This window comes from Mytilus edulis, chromosome 2 (genome assembly GCF_963676685.1).
Source record: "Mytilus edulis chromosome 2, xbMytEdul2.2, whole genome shotgun sequence".
NCBI lineage: Eukaryota > Metazoa > Mollusca > Bivalvia > Mytilida > Mytilidae > Mytilus > Mytilus edulis.
In genome coordinates, this window is record NC_092345.1 from 79,051,061 (window position 1) to 79,073,222 (window position 22,162).

At 32.2% G+C, this 22,162-nt stretch overlaps 1 protein-coding gene across 1 annotated transcript in view; it reads left to right on the forward strand.

Moving 5' to 3' along the window:
- Positions 1–22,162, forward strand: part of LOC139513057 (uncharacterized) — a 34,961-nt gene that overhangs the window by 11,247 nt on the left and 1,552 nt on the right. The window contains exons 2-9 of the mRNA XM_071301169.1: positions 205–513; positions 2,677–2,811; positions 3,825–3,947; positions 4,712–4,792; positions 6,364–6,572; positions 17,545–17,791; positions 18,588–18,907; positions 21,578–21,863. Of these exons, the coding sequence (XP_071157270.1) occupies positions 205–513; positions 2,677–2,811; positions 3,825–3,947; positions 4,712–4,792; positions 6,364–6,572; positions 17,545–17,791; positions 18,588–18,907; positions 21,578–21,863 (1,710 nt within the window). The remainder of the gene's footprint in view (positions 1–204; positions 514–2,676; positions 2,812–3,824; positions 3,948–4,711; positions 4,793–6,363; positions 6,573–17,544; positions 17,792–18,587; positions 18,908–21,577; positions 21,864–22,162) is intronic.

Genomic DNA, 22,162 nt, shown 5'->3' on the forward strand with positions numbered 1-22,162 from the left:
ATTAGGGGTTCAAAATTACTAAGTATTTGTTATTTTACCTTATATATCTATCGATAAACCCGCACCAAACAAAGAATTTCGTTTGAAAATGACATCTAAAATGATGGATTATATTTGCACTTTACATAAAGTCAGAAAAATCCTACATTTAAAACAATCGCAGACAAAAGACCTGGGATGTATGTTTTTCTTTCTCGTTTTAAGCCACAGAACAGCGGAAGACAATATCAAAACCTAGTTTTGAAAGTCCATGGTATGACGTAGCCGCCCAAGTGAATCGTTTTCAATCTATACAACATAAGCTACAAGACTACCCCGTAAAAGTTGATGTTCAAGTTAAAATAAGACATAACAACACAGATTATATTTTTACTGCTTCGAGATCTTCGCAAAGAAATGACGATTCAAACATACCTTACGGTGGAGCAGTTTACATTTACAATCAGAATGAAATAATTGTGACTTTTCCTGTGCGTAATAATGAACATTCTGCAGGGGGACTTGCTTATACAGGTAAAAAAATTAAAATTTATGCGCAATACTTTTTTTTCAACTAACACTTTTTACTTCTTTCAACTAGCTAATTCGTCGTTCAATAATGTAATAAGTTTTTCATTTCATTCTGAATTGGACTATTGGTGGTAGGGTGCATCCCTCGAGTGTTAAGTTTGTTAATTTTAACCCTTATAGGTCAAAACAATCTGTATGTTCTTCTCATATATTTTAGGATGCATTACAAAAAAAAACTTGAAAAACCTGGAAAGGATTGTGCTTGATTGTCATTGGATGAAGACATTTTCGTTCGATTAGTTTAATTGAGGTCTAGAGCTGTCATGCCAGTAACTGCTAGTAGTTTATTGTTGATTTATGATGACTATTGGCATTTTGAATTGTTTTTTTCTTTTTTTGTAACCTTTTCATACATCAGAATCGGTGATTCTCAAAAACTTATTTTTACTGTGGGTATTACTGTGTGTTTATTTTTTCCCCACATTTGCTAAGGGTATTGTTAAGAATCTGGCCGTTTTAAGTTTTGTATGGTTTGTGTGTTTAATTTTGTTTCTTTTAGATGTTTCGGAGTTTAGGTTGGAGTCCGTTATCGCTGAAGTAGTATGAATTATTGTTCATGGACCAGTTGAAGCTCGCCTCCGGCGTTAATGACCCATTGCTGTAGATGGGATGTTTTCTACTTATTGGTCAGGTTTTTGTATTTTGGATACATTTCCCGTTTCCATTCCCAATTTTATTTTTAATTTGAATAGGTAACTGCAGTGTTTCTACCTACATTTAGGATCTTACTCATTGCATAGAGTGGGATCATAAACATAGATGCATAGAGTAAGACTCAGAGTCGACCAGTATTTGTTTCAACTCCTAAATTCTATACGCGTAAGGAAATAACAATGCATGTGTTCCTGTCATGTAATGTTGTCATGTTAGCGGTATATTAAAGTCATAAGAAACCTCAAATTAAAAAAAAAATAATGCATGTGTTTTTTTTTTATAACTCAATATAGTTTGAGTTGGATAGTTTTCATTATTAAACTTATGTACATATACTTTAAGTTTTTTCTGAAGAAAATTCTTTAATATGTTCATATTTAGAAGAAGTTTACTTTATTTTAATTGCTTCTTCCAGGAAGCTATTCCCCGACATATTTTCCGTATGCAAAGTGACCTCAGTGTGACCCATCTCGTAAAAATCCGGTGATCGCAATACGCATGGATGTCCTTAAAATAAACAATTATCTGATTGTACATATTAAACACGTGCTCAATATTCATACCTTTTTTGTTTATCGTTGACAAACAGGTGAAAATCTTTAAACTTCGGCTTCAAAACACGAACTTTAATTACCTGCCATATTTTCACAACAACAGTGACCGATTGAAAAAAAAATTGACGATTATACGAAATTTAGTAAAAAAAAATATGATAAAATCGTGCACAGAAGACTAAGTTTATGATGTTTGTATGCATTGGTTCAAGAATTAGAATAACTTTATTTTTCACCGGTCACTCGTTTATTATGACTTTAAACATTGCCATCAAGTGCGATATTTGGGTAGCCACACAATCAGTTTCAACCCTCAATTTTTTCTTATAATGTTCTGTGCCAAGTCAGGAATATGGCAGTTGTTATCTAATAGTTCGTTTCTATGTATTTTACATTGTCGTTTGATTCGTTGTTTTCCTCTTAAAGTTGATGTGTTTCCTTCGGTATTAGTTAATAACCCGGGTTTGTTTTCGCCCATTTGATTTATGACTTTTGAACAGCAGTGACCTCAGTGTGACCCATCTCGTAAAAATCCGGTGATCGCAATACGCATGGATGTCCTTAAAATAAACAATAAACTTATTTTTAAGTACTTGCACTTTGTTTTTTTCTGGATGATTATCTTATTAACTATCATACCATGTTTCATTGGTTTCGATTTCATCTCAATTGTAGACAGGGTTTCGGTTGAATATCAGTTTCACATTAAAAGCATACGACGATACCATTAACAAGTTGAGTGAGGAGACGTTACTGTCAAGGAAACATATGATCGTATTCTATCCATGCAATATAATTTCCATTTTATTGCTCTGAGATACTTTTATTTTTGTATCTGAAACGACCAAAAACAAAAACGAAAACGTTTACTATGTGTTTTATGTTGAACATTCGATAGGCTCTTATGGAGAATACCAAGGACCAATAAATATAAATTTACGAGGACCATACTTTACGGGAAAGGTAAAGGCAAGAGCATGGCTATCTTCAGATCTCCCAACAGCATCCATCAACATGTCTGTTTACATGGATAGTGAGTACGATATGGGTTTTAAGTATTTAATGTTCATAAAAGTCCTTACATTATGTATTATGATCATAAAACATTAATGGCGTTTTTACAGGACAAACATTAAATAATATGAACATATTAAGGTATATTATAATGTATAAAACACACATACGCATATACTTTCGTAAGTTGAATATCAATGCTGAAGTTGATAAATCAGATCTAAAACATTGACTTAATAATTAAACACGTATTTGTTTTAATGCAAACACCACAAAAACCAGGGGGTGATCTCAGGTGCTCCGGAGGGGTAATCAGATCCTGCTCCGCATATAGCACTTGGCAAATTGTTAATGTAGGCACAAACCCTGTGATAAGTCTATTTCGATATGTCATAGTTGGGAAATAGAGGATTGTGAATACGACAATTGGAATAAGATAAGATAAGATAAGATAATTTTATTAACCAATCATGGTGCCCAAAATTTGAGCTATACAATCAAATGAATTACAAAATAAAGCACAGAAAATGATTAGAATGATTAAAGTACATTTAAAAAAAAAAAAAAAATATATATCCGTCGTCATCTGTGAAACAGATATACCTAAATACTCGTATTTAGTATCCAAATCGTGATGACATCCCGAAATTTACGGTAGGATAATTAACTTCATCATTTGAAACTCTTTGTTTGATGGCTTGTTTGTCAGTAGTGTGTTTTATTCTATCAATGCATACATGATAGGAAATACAAGGCTTGGAATATTTTAAAAACTGAAAGACATATACACCATATGCACACAGGCAATGGTGAAATGTTGCAACATAGAAATTGATTAATTGATGATCAGTGGTTACGCTACCTTTAACACTAGTTCGATATTTCGTGGCGGTCTGTTTTTATCATAATTGGTGAATTTTCATTATGGCTTTCCATGTTGAGTTATTATGCGTTAGAAATTTAATGTCTTGTAGTATGACCAACATTCCTAATTGATTTATACATTATTTTCAATAATTTTCTCAATATTAGAAAATTTGAATTACAAAGAGCTGAATCACAACCTGAGCTTTTATCCTGACATCATGTCTGTACAAGTTAAGCTAAAAGAATGCATGAAAAAAGAGTATGACGGCTATATAGCTGGAGCAGAAGGTAAGCATATATCTAAACCACTAAATTATATTGAAATCTTGTATGTACGAAAATCAAATATAAAGTTCGTAACAACTTTTTGTCAAATATGGTAGTGGCAACATAATTCAAAGTACAGACAAACCTTGTGCAACTTGTAGGTTTTAAGTCAGGTTGTTAACTAGTGTAAAAGCTAAATGTGTTATTTTTTCTAAAATTAAATTTTTGTTGATTTTTGGTGTCCATCGTATCGTGGCATAAATAAATTATTGCAAAAGAGAGGAAATGGTGTATCAAAATTTTCACATTTTTCTATTTACTTTAATTCCTACTTTATCACAAAAGTGTGCATATAAACGGTATGTACTATCAACGACAATTTCTTTTCTTACTGGTGACTTTATGGTCTAATAAACGTCACTGGTGATTCTTTTGCAGCCAAAATGTGCGTTTTTCTTACATTATTTTGAATTGACAATTTTGATGAATTTTGTCTATGTACTAACCCTTTTTTATGGCGTCTTTGTTTGATCAAGTAGTATGTTTGAATATTTTAGACGGTTTTGATGTATGATTGTACAGTTTTGACTGCTGGATCGCAATTATTGTCACATTAACCTGTTTGTCTACCTAAATCTATTATCTATTATCCTCAGAAGTCAGATAACGCATGAAAGGAGATTTTGATGTTAGAGGTGAACATAAATACTCGTTTGGCGTTTTAATTAAGGGCGATACATTGTGAAGTTTTCCTTGTTTTTGTTGTAACTGTTTCAATATTATAGGCACAGTCATGGACTCGAGATATCAAGCCGACATTATGGGACTTATATTTGGATACGACGATAACAAAGTACGTCTGTGGGGTAAGTAGAAAATAACATATAACTTACTATGTTTTTCTGTGATAAGGCACCAATGGACCTAAGATACAAAAATCAAATCGTGTTGAAAAAGACAGAATGACGATCGATGCGTTGGTATCTTTTATTTCAAATAGAACGCAGTGTTCGTTTCACTATTAACAACGTTTTTTAATCTTTCGAACTGATAAGTACCATTTATCAGGTTGTCTGCATGTTGATATTGTAAATTATTAGCTTCGAGTCATAATATATATAATTTATAGCGTTTTGTCGAGAAGCTGATATATTACAATATCAATATGCAGATAACCTGTTAATCGATTTATCGGGCTGTGATTGCGTCTTTTGGAAGTGTTTTCTTAGTTTCAGCAACCGGAAGTTTACTTGATAAGTTGTGTCAAACTTATCAACGTCGTTTAAAACATTATGACGTTGCTGATATGTCCAAGTAAAAGTTATTAAGGCCGGGTCAACGTATTGGACATCACAAAGCCGTGATATGGAATTTTATTAAGAGCTGAGCAGAGTGATATAGACAGTTGGACGACCGATAAACTGGGAGGTAATTGTAAGGGACAAAACACTAACGAATCAAGTCATGTCGAATACGTTGAAATAGCCGACATCATGTTACTTATAACAATATAAGAACATGTAATGATGCTCCAGTAATCTGTATACAAAAGCGTGTTTGATTTACTTATGAAATGATCTAAAGTTATCCTTTGATAAGCTTGTAATTATAAATAGATTCAATTATGAATAAGTGTTTTTGTTTGCAAGACCGTTTTTTTTTATAACAAACTGTTAACTGATTGCTTTAAATGTATTTAACTCATCAACGGATAATGTATTTTAAAGTTTACGAAAATATGTTGCATTTTGTATTATTTGCTGAGAAAATAATGTATAGGCATAACATTAACTATATCCGCGGACTTCTATCATCTGACAGGAAAACTCATACTAAAAAGGAGCGGGAATGAGCCACTTTAAATGCTGAAATCTGATTCCTCGTTTCAAGAGAGTACAATTCTTTCTGTAATTAAGGCGCCCTTTCAACAACTCGTTGATTTTTTTGCAAGGGTATATCTATAATTTATGTTCATATCAAATGTACCCAGTAAAATAATAAAACAGTTCAAATATTTCAACATTGTTACCGACCGACCCTCTTTCCAGAACCCATTTCATTGTGTTAACTGTTTAAACAGTATCGTCGTCCTTAAAACACAATAATCGTTCAATGCAATTTAATGCCTTTATAAATTTTGGGATAATTTTTAAAGTTATTAAAAGTATGATGTTGTTGTTAAAGAAAATGAATTCACTATTGATGCAAAATTAGTTATATCTTAGGGTCTATACTGGATAGTTTCACCTAGCAATCATAAAACATCTCATTTTGAATTCAATTCAATTCATTTATAACACTTTTTTTCATTTTCAGATTCAAGAGGATTTTTTTTATAAACATGTCCGTTTTCATAAACTTGAAATAACTTCAAAATGATGTTCAGAATAATATACCAAAATACTTACATAAACTATCGGTATTATTTATTTTTTAGTCCATCAGCATGGTATCTTCGGAGCAGCAGATGGATGGGGCCTAGCCACACATTGTAAAGGAGGTGACGTAACGATTCTTGGGTGGGAAACAGATAAAACTAATGTAATGTTTCAGACAAATTTCACCGTTACCAAGAATAATGTACCGGTACCATCAATTAAATTTCCGAGGAAATATGATTTTTCAAATTATCTAATAACTGTACAGGTAAGATATTTAGGCAAGTTGGGCAAATAGATATACCATGTGAAAATATCGTATGGCCAATGAACTGAAACTTTGGTCTTATCTATATAGCAGTGTGAAAATCTTGTTTTACATCTTATCACCAGAGACTTTTTTTGTATCGATAACCTTGATTAAGGGTGCCACACATAGAGCATGATATACCTACCCTTCCAGAGCACATGTGATCACACTCACTTTTTAATGGGGTTTGTGCTGCTCATTCTTAATTTTCTATGTTGTGTCTTTTGTACTGTTTTTTGTTGGTTTGTCATTTTTTAGCCACGCATGGCGTTGTCATTTTATTTTCGACTTAGAGTTTGAATGTACCTGTGGTATCTGTTGCCCCTCTTAATATAGTTTCGATATTGACCATGCACATCATTTGAACATTTTATTAATAAAAATATCTAGTTTAAACATATTTTATTTGCTGAATTAAAGCAAAATGGATTAGACACAAGTAAATCATACTTATGAAGTCTTCTCCATAATACAATATAAAGTTACAATAATAGTATAATATAATGGACATGCATATAAAACAAACAGTTTATACAATATAATACTAGCTTTCATAGGTGAACAAAGAGGAGACAAAGTAAAAAAGGAAAAAGAAAGTTTGAAAAATCGTATACTTCTGTGACGATGACTTGTGGATTGATGGCAACGATGACGTCCTGTGTCAGCAATAATAACGCTCTATCAAGGCATAAGAAATCTGTTTGACCTTTTTATGTAATTCTGAACATGTTTGAAAATTTGAATATTTTGTTCGTTCGAAAGTTCCAAGTGTCCGCAAATTAATAGTTTTGTATCTAAAACAAAGTTTTCAGATAGCCAGTTAAGGTTATCGAATAAGTTTTTCCTACATAATGTGTATTTTGGGCAAACGAAAAAGTAATGGTAGACATCCTCAATATCGGACCCGCAATGACAAGAGGGATCATTTATAATGTTAGCTCTAAATAGGTCATTGTTTAAGGATGAAGCGGAACATCGCAATTGCGTTAAGATAATATTTAATTTCCTTGGGCCGTACAAATAAAACGTTTCAATTTTACATACTAGACTATCGTTTTTTATTTCTTTCTTAAATTTAGAAATAGAGTCGACACTGCGAATTTTTGGATCAAGTTTATTCCATTCACGTATAGTAGAGGGAATAAACGATTCAGTAGTAAGGGAAAGTCTACAAAATGGAACAATAATATCTTGACCATTTCGCAACGGGTAGTTGGTTGTACTTTGTACACAAGGAGGTACAAGATTACATAGATATTCTGGTGCATGCTTTTGGTTCATGTTATAAAACATCTGTAATTTTCTTCTTCTTCTTCTTTCAAAAAGAGATTCCCAGCCAACCTCAGAATATAAAGTTTCAGTTTTTGTAAATATTGGTAGACCTGTTACTATTCTTGCGGCCTCCAATTGTAAATTTTCTAATTTATTTGAGTAGCCTATTCCACAATTATCCCACACTTCCGTGGCATATTCGAAAATGGGTCTAATAAAAACTAAGTATAGTTTTTCTAAATTATTTCGAGATAATCGATATTTAAGTTTACGTAAAACATTTAAGTGTTTCTTTACACTTGTAATTATACTTTCAATATGATTGTTCCATTTTGCGTCACTACTGAAATTAACTCCCAGGTGCTTATGAGATGTACTTAAAGGTATATTTTTACCATTTAAGGAAAAGCTGAGGTCTGGAGTCTCAATATTTGAAAAAATCATAATTTCGGTTTTATCTGGGTTGAATGACATAAGCCATTTAGAAGACCAAACATCCAGCTCTTTCAAGTCGCGATCAATAACAGATCTAATCTGTTCTCCATCGTTACCTGAATAGTTGAATGATGTGTCGTCAGCAAATAGCCGACACAGTGAAGTAAGCTTATTAGCAATATCATTAATATATAAGACAAAGAGAAGAGGGCCCAGAACTGATCCCTGGGGGACACCAGCTGAGACATTACAGAAGGTAGAAGACGAGTTATTTAATACTACTCTCTGTTTTCTGTCGTGTAGATAATCCTGAAACCAATTCAATACGTTTCCGTCAACACCATAAGCTTTCATTTTATATATAAGACCCCTATGCCAAACTTTGTCAAAAGCTTTAGAGAAGTCACAGAATACAAAACAATTTATATCTTTTTTTTCCAAAGAGTTTAATATGCAATTATATATTTCTAAGAGTTGATGAACAGTTGAATTTTTAGGGAGGAATCCTGATTGATACTCATAAATTAATTTATTAGCTTTTAAATGATTGTATAAGTGCTTAAACACTACTCTTTCCATAACTTTTCCTACACAACTAATTAAGGATATCGGTCTATAATTTGATGGCAAGGATGAATCTCCCTTTTTGAAAATGGGTATCAGATTTGCTATCTTCCAGCTAGTTGGGTATATTCCCTCTCTTAAGGATTTATTAAATATAATATGGAGTGGAACTGCTACCTTTTCTGGACACAGCTTTAGCATCTTATGACTGATCACATCAGGACCAGATGCTTTGTTTGGATCTAATATCTGAATAATATCTATTATTTCTTTTATATTTACTTGAATATCTGAAAACTTACTATTAGTTTTTGTATCAAATTCGGGCAAATCAACATGATCCTCATCTAATTTTGAAATCATACTAAAATATTTGTTCAACAAATTACATTTCTCCTCATCTTCATATACAGTATCATTCAGTTCATTATCATTTATAATATTTTGGAGAGGGGGTATGGTTTCTGAACCTTTTTTGGATTTAATTAACGTTTTCATTAATTTCCAATACGTTTTTGAGTTTGAGGGTTGTTTTGATATTAGACAGTCCAAATTTGTTTCAAAATTTTCTTTGGCGATTTTTTTCATATTATTTACCTTATTTCGTTGTTTTTTGTACTTCATAATATTATTTTCACAATTATATTTAATCGCTTTTTTTCTTAATCTGTCTCGGATTCGAATTTCACGTCTTATGTCATTATTGAACCAGTGTTTGTCATTATGTCGTACTGTTACTATTTTAGTAGGAATGCATTTTTTAGCTATTTTCAAAAATTCTATTGTAAAACATTCACACATCTCATTAGTGGTTTTACTTTCGGGAAGCATAGTATTCCAGTCTATTTCGTCTAATTTCTCAGCAAATTTGGCTTTATCAGCCCGATCGTATATCCATACTTCTCTTTTAAAAGATTTAAAATCGGACATTGGACATTCGAGAAATGCAACAGGTGCATCATGATCACTAATTGCAGATGGAGTTTTTAGAACATTTGAAAAGGAACATGACATAGAGTCACTAATAATAATCGGATCTAACAGAGTACTACTATGGTCCGTTACTCTAGTAGGTAATTCAATAACATTGGTTAAATTGAACAAATTTAATGTGTCAATCAGTTTGTTATTATGCGTAGTAAGTAAGTCAGAGTTCAAATCGCCCGTTATTACCATCCTCTCATTGACCTGCAAACCCATCCCAATTGCATGATTTAATCGTGTCCAGTAGTTATTATCTGAATTAGGCGACCGGTAAGTGTGACACAATAGGAAGCTTTGACCTTTAGCATGGATATTGACAAAAAGGGATTCGTCTTCTTTCGTTTCGAGTGCATTTATTCGACTAAGTCCGATACCATCTTTGACATAAATGAGTAAACCACCACCAAAGCTATTTCTATCTTTTCGGACTATATTTGAAGAGAAGGAATCAAGTTTTATATCGGCGTCAGCAATGTTGGGATCTAAGTGTGTTTCCGATAGCGTAATAATATCAAATTCATCACAAAAATTATTTAGAAATTTTAGTTTATTTCTCACGGATCTTATGTTGAGACTACAAATGGATATAAAATTTTCTTGTGGTTGTGTTTCATTCATCGACGGTGCGTTCGATTCATTACGAAAACTTGGACCAGGATTTGTTTCAACATTTCCAATTATAAGGAGAAAATGAAGTACGTACAACAGAAAAATAATGTTTGATCTTGGATTAATTGTTTGTAAAACAGAGAGATTGAAGATGAGGAGACTGCAACGTAAGTTGATTATAAATATGTCTAGATAGGAAGCTATGTGTAAATTGGATGAAGGTCCACATCGTTTTTTTCTGTTATTAAATATACCTATAGCAGCCCTGTATTCCTGGACGCAGTTATCCATTACATGAATAAACTGTTACAGGAATTAGGAGAGGACTGCTGTAGGAGAACATTACAAAACTGACACACATATCATCATTATCATCACCACCTTCATCATCACAGAAAAATACAAAAAAGTAAGAGCAAGAAAAGTTGAAAAATGTTAAAGGCCAATAAATAAGCCTCGCAAATATGGAAGTCATAAAAAAAAAAGGAGAATGAAAATGGGATATTGTAATACTGAAGAAGTTATATGTATTGTATTTAGAAATAAAAAAAAAAAAAAAAAGCAATTGGTAAATAAATAAAGAAAGAAAAAAGTACATGGGACTGTATTTGATAGTTACCCCAGAAACTAAAGTATGATTGCCGATGAGACAACTATTAGCCAGCGATCAATAGACATGGCTGTAAGTAGGTTTGTAGCTTTAAGTTTTTTTTTTTTTTATATATCCTGGCTAAACAAAACAAATGTTTTTGTGTTATGACTATTATCACAAACTTCCAGAAATGCTGTTAGCTTAATAGAGTTAAAGACAGGCTATAAACATTAGATAACAAATTGTGATATGATACGCAATAGGTTAGTACGTCAACATACAATTTACAATTTGCAGACAAGCAAAAATCCCGTTCAATTTATAGTTGTTTCAAATGGCTTATCTAACTATTGAACAATGAATTGTGATGCTTGAAAAACTTAGTAAGTGAAATATTGGATTTCCCCATTTCTCGACATGTTTAACTTTTTTCTTATTCTTATCAAATAGTTGATATTTTTTTAATAGGGTATTAATATTTTTTAATAGGGTATTAATATTTTTTAATAGGGTATTATGTTAGTTTAAAGCGGTCATCTGTATGTAGTTCGGTTAGATTTTGTTTGTGGGTGAACTACAATTAATTCGTGAATCTCTAGGCAATGTATAACGGTTTCGAAATGGTAAATTACTCGAGCTTAACCACAATTATCTATTGTTGACACCTATGGTCAGTAGACTGGTTAGAGTATGTACTCATAGATAAACATAAAATTTACGGCAAACGGAAATGTTCAATCGATGTAATTTTTTTAAAGACTTTTAATGAAATGGGCTATAATTATTTATTTTTAAAAAAGATTCTCATTAGGTCTCTGTCAAGTTAGTGCCTGCAATAAAATTAACAAAATTGTTCAATTTTTAGATGCACCTAATAAACATAATATATACATACAAACAACATACCATGCAATTGAAAATATTAAATACAGTGGTGAAGGTCAAAATAAGTGTAATATAAGGTAACAAAAAAGGCTATGATTTTAGGGACATTTTTGGATTTAGTTTTTGTTCCTTTCTAACCAAAGAAAAACAAATCAAAAACAAATCAAAATAAAAAAAAAAAACAGATTGGAACAAGTTTTACGGATTCCGACAACTATATATCGAGAATATACACACATATTTAAATAAGTTGGAATGTGTATTATTTAACTAACAGTACTAGCTATTGCTTTTTGTTTTTTAAATTGCTTTTTCTTTCAAATGAATCTTTACTTCAGTGTTTTTCAAGTTTAAGAATAAGAATGAATGAACCTTTAAAAAACAAAACAAAACAAAAAACAAAAAAACAAAAAACAAAAAAAAACCGAGACTTTAATTTACTCTCAATACATTGTGTTAATGGATGAACATATAATTTTTTAATAGGATCACTGACTTTGATTGCTTTTGGTAAGATGCGGGGTTTTCATACAGTTTCACATTTGGGAAAGAAACAATCTGTAAATATAATATTTTGTTATTAACTGTTCAGTACATATGACACACTCTCAAAAAGTTATTCAATTGTAGTAGAATTAAAGATAAGTCTTTATTATATATATATCAATATGAAATATGGTGAAACCTTGTACTCTACATTCCATCAGAGTTATTTGTGTTCGTGCGTTCTTCAAGTTTTTGGATATCTGACTCGAGATCACTAATATCATCGAGGTTGTTAATAATGCGCTTTTGACTGTTAGCATTCACTTTGACAAAGATCCGACCGTCTGTGGTCCAGCAGGCATTGATTTTGTTGTTGTACTTTAGCGTTGCTAACTGTTTGACGAGGTTTGTCCTAAAATGTGTTAGGTTTTCTGTAATAAATGTACCATTAGGATCACCTTTCAGAGCTTTTTTGTTGGAGTATACCAGTTGTCTAGTTCTGTATGAAATAAATCGGACAATTACTTGAGACCTTCCTTGTTTGAGCTTGCCGATGACATGGGATCGTCCAATGTCTCCAATACCAATGTCGAGTCCGAGTTTGTTGTTACATATATCTAGGATGATGCTATCAGTATCGACTGGATGAACTATTTTTGCCCCTTGAATTCTGTCTGCGGGAATAGCAACATTATTGAAACGCAGGCTTGTCCTTCTAGAGTACTGTTCCTGAATTTCAAGCCTGTTTTCCAGTAGAGCGACCCTATTATAGAGAAAGTTGATTTCTTTTTCACGTTCATTGTTTGATGTGATTTGGTCTTGGGTGGTGCGTTGCAATGACGAGAGTTGTATGAATTGTTTAATTAACTGTTGCTTTTGTGTTTCAACTATACTAGACTGACAATCTAGTTTCTGTAATAGTGGTTGGATTTCTTCGGCAACACATTTTTTAACTTCAGCTTCTATAATTGGCTCTAATGTATCGCTAATTTGTTTAGATAAAATGGGTATGATAGTATTTAGTACCTCTGGGCTGCTGAGGGCTTCAAGGACTCTGTCAGCTACAGACTTGCGTATTGAAGCAGCTTTTTTTGGATTGTCTATCTCGGTAAGGTCACCCATCGAGTTACCTCGCCTCCTTAGTTGTCTTGTTTTCTGTTTAAGTGTCGCTGGGAGGTTATCGGGACTATCTGGGAGTGATCGCTTGTTGCTAATAGATTGCTGTGGAGTGATTGTGGAAGCTGGTTGAGAGCAAGTAACTAAAGTGTCATTTTGGATTTCATCTTGAGAGTCATTGTTTACTTTCATAGGGGAAGCCATATTGTTTTCACTCATTACGAATCTAGACTGAGCTAATCTCACTTGGAATTCAAAGTCTACTGCAAATTTTGTCCAAATACTTTCAACTTCTTATAAACTTAAGTATTCTAGTATTCAAATTTTAGCAATTTTATGATTAAAAAATTCGTTATCCATCAATTATATCCCATTTTCTAGGACTGTTCGTTTACCCTACCATATCGTTTGACGCATGCCCAAAAAATAAAAATATCTGTTTATATCATTGGCCGTGTTAAAAAGAAATGCATTTCATCCTCATAGCAATATCGTCTTACTTTTGTTAACCTTTTTCACATCAATATTTGAGACTGAGTGGTCAAAGTAGTTCACCCCCTGCATTCTATGCCGTCAAAATCGATATTGTGAGTTCGAAAATTACACTTGGCTGGTGCATTCGACTCCATCCTTCATTGACTAGGATTGCCAGCTTTCATGCTGAAGGTCAATTGTTCTCTCTATGCACTCCGGTGTCCTCCATAAATAAAAATTGGCCACTACGAAATAGACAATATGTTGAAAGTGGCATTAAACACCAATAAATCAACAATTCATCACGTTGACATCGATTTTTAACAAATTAAATCTCTACAATCTCCTTTCAACATTTATTATTGCTCCTGCACCAAGTTGAAATATTTTTGTTCGAGCGCGATAATGAATATACTAGTATTTGACCAACATTGTATCAATTTTTTCACCCTATTATACTAGATTTTAATATGACGTCCTTATTACGCTTTGTAAACAACGCCGTGTTCTAATGAGCACAAAACATGTTTGACACATGCGCACGAGCTTACTGTGTATATTAACGTTATTTCCGTCGTTATCCTTTAAAATGTATACATTTAAGCAGCTAGCATTAACTTTTATTATATATTTTTATAAAACAACATATATTTACACTGCTCGTAGTTTTTAAACTTATCAAATATGAAATGTAATGCACAGACGTCTCGAGGAGGAAACGGGAAAAGCTAAACATTTTTACGGTATTTTCGTACGCTTCGACCTATAAAAATACTGTATTTGTCCTATTACAATCGAAATAATTCCTTCGTGTCATGCTCTATGCTCATTTTAACATGGGTAGACATTATATTTGACCACATTTTACACCTCGCTAACGCTCAGTATAAAATATCGACAAATATAATGCCTACCCATGTTAAAATGAGCATAGAGCATGACATGAAGGAATTATTCCTAATTACATCAGCTTCATTGTCGATATCCATGCTGACACTTTTGGAACACACACATGTAACATGATCACCCCTTTATTGTTAACATCGTTTCCATTGTAAACATTCCAATGTTACACAGACAGTAACTCAACGTCACTCCCCTTTCGCAAATTTAAAATTAGGGCATATGCCAGTGAGGATTCTTGTTCTTTTTTTTTTGAAAAATCTCAAAAATCACTTCAGACGCAAAGTGTTGATACGGTTTTATTTATCATCATACATTTATTATCATGCTTTGGTTGATGCAAGTGCTGGTGAACTGCTAATTCACGAGGGTATTATCCGATTAGACGTCGGTGCTTCGATGCTAACATTTATTTATTTTTTTAAATTATTTCAAAATGGGCGGAATCAATTTGCGCCAATAACGGATTTGAAAAGGTAACAATTGCGCCACTTACTGTTGGAAAATTAAGAAATAATTAAATTCCAACTCCCTCAGGCAAAGTTGGACTTTAGATTAACTTAGTTATTTTTTTCTGTCGCTTTTGGTCATATAGTCCCAAATGTTTCTACACGTATGTATATCTTTGGCTTCCAAATGTTATAACACTTCATATGATGTAAACCCAGAAAAGAACATCTGCCGTAATAGTTATTCAAAGTGTTTATTTTCACTTCATCAATGTTGTTAATTAACGTTTTACTACACTTTAAACGATCTTTACGATTGAGAGACATAATAATTTTATTTTTTGTAATTATGTACTATGTGGAGAGTTGTAACACCGGCAATCATACCACATCCTCTTATTTTTCTAAATAGTAGTGTTAGCCCTGTATAAATAAACTCATCATAGATACAAGGATTTAATTTTGTATTTACGCTAGACGCGCGTTTCGTCTACAAAAGACAAATCAGTGACGCTCAAATCACAAAAAAATAAAAAGGCCAAATAAAGTCCAAAGTTGAACACAATGAGAACCAAAGTTCCTGAAGGTTTTGCCAAATACAGCTAAGGTAATCTATTCCTGAGGTAGAAAACCTTAGTATTTCAAAAATGAAAAAGTTTTGTTAACAGTTAATTTATAGATATGACCATATCAAAGAGTATTCGTGTTAGCACAGCAGTGCTGACTACTAGACTGGTGATACTCTCTGGGAATTAAAACTCCAACAGCAGCGGCATCGATCCAGTGGTTGTAAACAATAGTTATTCAAAGTGTTTATTTTCACTTCATTAATGTTATTATTGAACGTTTTACTACACTTTAAACGATTTACACGATTGAGAGACATACTAATTTTTTTTTTGTAATTATGTACTATGTGGAGAGTTGTAACACCGGCAATCATACCACATCCTCTTATTTTCTAAATATTAGTGTTAGCCCTGTATAAATAAACTCGTCATAGATGACAGGATTAAATTTTGAATTTACGCTAGACGCGCTATTCGTCTACAAAAAACTCATCAGTGATGCTCGAATCCAAAAAAGTTAAACAGGCCAAAAAAAGTACGAAGTTGAGGGAGCATTGAGGTCTGAGGACCAAAATTTGTAAACGTTTTGCCAAATACAGCTAAGGTAATCTATTCCTGAGATAGAAAAGCCTTCGTATTTCAAAAATTAAAAGTTGTGAAAACAGTTAATTTATAAATATGACCATATCAATGATATCACATGTCAACACAGAAGTGCTGACTACTGGGCTGGTGATACCCTCTAGGATTTAAAACTCACCCAGCAGTGGCATCGACCATGTGGTTGTAAACAAGCTCATCATAATAGATACTAGGATTAAATTTTGTATTTACGCCAGACGCGCGAAGTCTACAAAAGATTCAACAGTGACGCTTGAATCCAAAAAAAGTAAAAAGGCCAAATAAAGTACGAAGTTCAAGAGCATTGAGGACCAAAACTCCTTAAAGTTTTGCTAAATAAAGCTAAGGTAATCTATTCCGGAGGCAGAAAAGCCTTAGTATTTAAAAAAAATTAAAAGTTTTGTAAACAGTTAATTTATAACTATGGACATATCAATGATAAGTGCTGACTACTGGACTGGTGATACCCTCGGGGAATTAAAACTTTACGGCAGCAGGTTATCCGATGGAACACGTCTTTAGTAAAGTCGTCACATATTTAGACGTTTATAAATATAAAATATAAAATATTTAAATATTAGTCAACGATCAACAATAAACAATAAACAAATTATATAAACGTATAAAAGGATTGCAAAACAACAACAATATTCAAACAATCTTTATAGTTATACAATTGAAAACCGAACAACGCTTCTTAAATTCTAAAATATAGAAAAAAAATGTAGGTTGAGTATTTACTACAACGACTGCATAGATATGCTTCTAAAAGAATAGTAATGTGCGAAATTATTAGGTGTTTTTTTAATGTGTATAACTGTAAGGATTGTTATGGTTAAATCAGAATATATTGATATGATAAATTTAACATCATAATAATCATAATGATGAAGGATACATACTACCCATACTTATATCTAATATTATATATAATATACAATTTTATTATTAGGACAATATTTTTATTAAAGGTTAAAATTCCCGACGGCGACGGAAATAATGCAAATATGATATTTAACGCAGTTGGGTCGTCAATGGCAACTGACTCAGCAAGATTTGGTGGCCTCGTTTTTGTTTATACCACTAGAGATATCTTATTTTGGAAGCCAAAATCTTCATTAGGCCATATGGTTTACATTGGTGGAGTTTGGGGTTCAGGTCTCAGCAGTCAATACAGTGATACTGTTCAAGTGTTGGTATCTGTTATTTATTTATCAGGTAATATCTTTTGTTTCTTTATAAGGAATAATTCTTCCAATCCAGTTTCATATATTCTCATTGTTTTAATTTTGATGAATGCTTTTATATCAGTTCATTTTAAATATAAAAAGGAAAAAGATTAAAACTGAAATAAACTTGGATTGGAAATTTTAAAAAAATCCACCTTAACTGCAATACTCATATCAGCAGCTCTTGCTTTATTTTTTAAACAGTTTATTAATGAAACAGTGTGAAACTAAAAAGCTTAACTTGTTCAATCAGCATTTCATAATGCATGCAATAAATGATAATATAAAGTCATGTCATCTTGCAGATCAGAAATAAAGTTTTTCTTGGCACGTGACCCTCCAAAATTTGTCACTCAGTCATACAATAAAACAATAAAAAGATAATCCAATGAGGGTTACATCGAGTTGTTTCACATCAATATCAAGCAAATATCAAGTTAAAAGGCAAAACAATTCAAATGGAATGTTTTGATTGTTTATGAAAATAAATGTGAAAAACGATAACCCAATCTAATAAATCTGGAATCTGCCTTTCATATGATTGTACTACACATTATGTATTTAATTTTTGTACACTCTACTGACTTTTTCATCACAGTAAAATCTGTATTCATGTTTTTTAAGGAACACATTTTGTTGGTTAGTTGAAAACGTATCGACATGAATATCAAAAAGCCTGTTGATAAACTTTATAGCCAAAACATTCGTGGATGTTGCCCTGGGTTCTGTTAACACATTAGCCGTAGGACATTTAACATAGAATTATCATCATGTATTTTCTTCAGATCATTGTTTTTCCAACAACGTGACAGTAACAGAGTGTATCCCAGAACTTACTGATCTTTTATTTGTCATTGACACATCTCAAAGTAACAGCAACAACATAAATCAATCAAAAGATTTTGTTTACAACCTAGTGAACAAGTTATCAATTGGAATCAACGATTTTCAAGTTGCAGTTATAACATTCAGTTCGATTCCAACGATAGAGTTTGATTTTAATGATTTTGAAAACCACAAGTCTTCTATTTTATTATCCATCCAGACAATAAAGGCCGGCAATGGAAGTACAAATATAGTCAAAGCTCTAAATATGGCTGAAGCAGTAAGATTGTTTTTAATAATTTAAAATGTTTGAAGGAATCATAACTATTTAACGATCAGGCATTTCATATAATATTCGTATTATAATCAAGGTTATAAAACATAATGCATGCTAGGTCTAGAAATTAGCTACTAAATTGAGCTTACGAGCCTATGTAATGTAATCTTTAGGTAAGAAGTGATCGACTTATAGGTATTCGACGCAGCTTTTTTCTTCATGTATTGGTGGTTGAGATACGAGACGAATTAATTTGATTAACATAGAAGTAACAAACATTTTTTTTTATAATATTTGTTCTTGTTCTTAAAAGCGTTATTATCAAACACGAACAGTCTCATTATCTTATATTTTCAGTAATACTTTCCGAAGATGTTTTAAAGTTATGGATTTGGATTGAAATCTGAATTGCGTCTATTTGTCTTTCATCAAATTAATACCTTAACGTTGTTTTTATATATGGCAATACGAATTCCTGTGATGTCTTGGTTTCTTCTGGTTTAATAGTCAAAACTATATTCTTTGCTGATATATGATAATACCTATATATAGATGGTTAATGTTTGTTATTGTCTTATATATAGAAGAAGGGTCAGTTTCCGCCTGAATGTGTTTCACTTACTGGGCCATTTCATGAATGTGTTACGAAAAAGCTACTGGAATTTTGATATTGATGGATATTTGATTTAGGCGAGTGTAATATTTTAAAAAGACGTCTAGTTAAAGACTCACAAAAATGTACAGTGCAGTTTTTGTAAAATTGACGTTTATTTCAGAAATTACTTGAAAATTATAGAATTACGACATGTTCTTCAAGCAAAGGAAACTATAGGTGTATCTCTTCTTTTGGGCAGATTAATTAAGTGAATTAGAATCTTAAAATATTGAAAAACAATATTTACAACAGTAAGTCCGCATGCATTTAGAGAAATTGCATTCTTTTTAGATATTTGATATTTTATACGAAAATTTTCAAAATCCTGACTTTTTCGGATCTACAATTTAAATTTTTATGAAATGTTTTTGCATTCTTCCCGTTTAGAACACACCAGATTACTCGTCAGTTATCATTTTTACATTCAAGACCAAGACTTTATCTCAAGGTATATTGCATTGTGTGTACGGCTATTTGTCTTTTTGTCGTTTTCCTATTTTAAGATATATAGAGGTTATTACTATCAACTACTAGTACATCATTTCTGTTGGCTTCTTTGTTGGATGAATTCTTATGTTAGTTGTGTAATATTATGTTTGTGATGTTTTGTCCAAATTATTGTCACATTAACCTTTTATGTTTTTTTGATTTGGTACTCATTTTTCTCCTCAATGTAAAGAACCTATATACAGATGTCATAAAAGTGGGAGGTTAAGCTAGCTATAAAAGCTGTTTTTCTCCTCATTTTCTTCGGAAAATGCCTATGCTAAATCGGGAATATGGTAGTTGTCTTTCACTTATTCTGTTTATTGCTATTGTTTGATTTTGTCAGTTTTTATTCCTATTTTGGGTAACGTCATATTTATGTTTCTTCAGTTATCATGTCCCTTTATAACTTTATATTATTTGCAAGCGGGGGCATCATCTGTGTCCTATGGACACATACCCGATTAATTTGAAAATGTCACCTGGACACGAAGGGGCGGATCCAGCCATTTAAAAAAGGGGGGTTCCTAACCCAGGACAAAGGGGGGTTCCAATTAAATGTCCCCATTCAAATGCATTGATCGTCCAAAAAAAAGGGGGGTTCCAACCCCCGGATCCCCCCCCCTCTGGATCCGCGCCTGCCACGAAACTTCTTGGAGTTCGTTGCTTTTGTTATACCAGTACTTTTTTTATTATCAGTCTGTTTAGTTTGAATATTCCTTTGTGATCGCCTCTCTAAAATACAATATCACAAAACTCGTTTAACCCAAATTACTATAGCAATTTAATTGGTAGAAATTTGAGAAACCACAAAATTTATTGAATCTACCGCGGCAGCACGGAATCATGAGTGGCGACAATTCAAAAGTCTTAACCTTTCTTGCTTTTCGTATGTCAATAAATTTTGAAAAGAAAAAATGTGAACAAATCCTTATTAAGCGAAAAGAATGCAAAATATTTCAGAAGGATCTAACGCTTAATCACAACAGTTCATCTGTTTTGATTTCTGTTTTTAATTTGACAGTTTGTTATAATAAGAAAAAAGACAAGCATATAACGTTTGGCAGAAACAGATACGTTGACCTTACCCAAAAAGTAAAATAAAAAAAATACTGAACTCAGAGGAAAATCTAATAGGAAAGTCCATAATCACATGACAAAATCAAATGACAAAACACATCAAAAACAATGGACAAGAACTGTCATATTCCTGATTTGGTACAGGTATTTTCAAATGTATAAAATGGTGGATTACTGACTACAGCATTTATCAATTGTCGGTCGCAAATTTTAGATATCTTGAGTAGATATCTAGGATAATCAACATTGTAATTGAATCTATATTTCAAATAAGCTTTAAAACTTTTCGCTCGCTTTGAGAGTTTTAAAGTTTAACAACGAAAGGCTTCGAAAGTTTCGTACATTTTTACTGAACCGTTCACGCTCAAAATAAAAGTAAATACAATCCAGTAGCAAAATTTGTTATAAAAAATATACAAATTCTTCCTCATAAACTTTTCCAAATATTGAAGGTTTTACGAAACTGTTCCATGGGAGCGAGAGGAAATGGTATTATGCAGTTTGTTGTGCTACTAACTGATGGACTTTTCTCTGATCGGAACCAGAACTCGATAAATAAGGCAGGAGCAGATTTTCAGAATAACGGGGGACGAATCTTAAGTGTTGGGATAGGAGATTCAATAAGTCACACTAATTTGCTAAAAATGTCCGGCAGGGCTGACTATGTTTTTCATTTTCCAGACGTCGAGGAAATTTACAACAGCATCATTAAAGAAAGTCTACATTCAAGCTGTACAAGTAAGATAATAAATTGTCAATATTATTATAATAAAAACTCCTTTTGGACTCACATGAGCCAGTGGTTTGTAAAAGTCGTCGTGATGTATGGACGTTTGATTCACCTTGATATTGAAAGAGTATACCACGAAGATTTAAAACACACAAAAAATCATAGATTTGGACTAAAATCTTTCCAAAAAAGAAAAGAGTATGCAATAAAATTAGTTGTGGTAGTTAACAAGTCTTCAGTCAGCCAATAAAAGACACGTCTAAACTAATGTCTCAAAATATAAATCTTTTTATGATATATTTCGAAG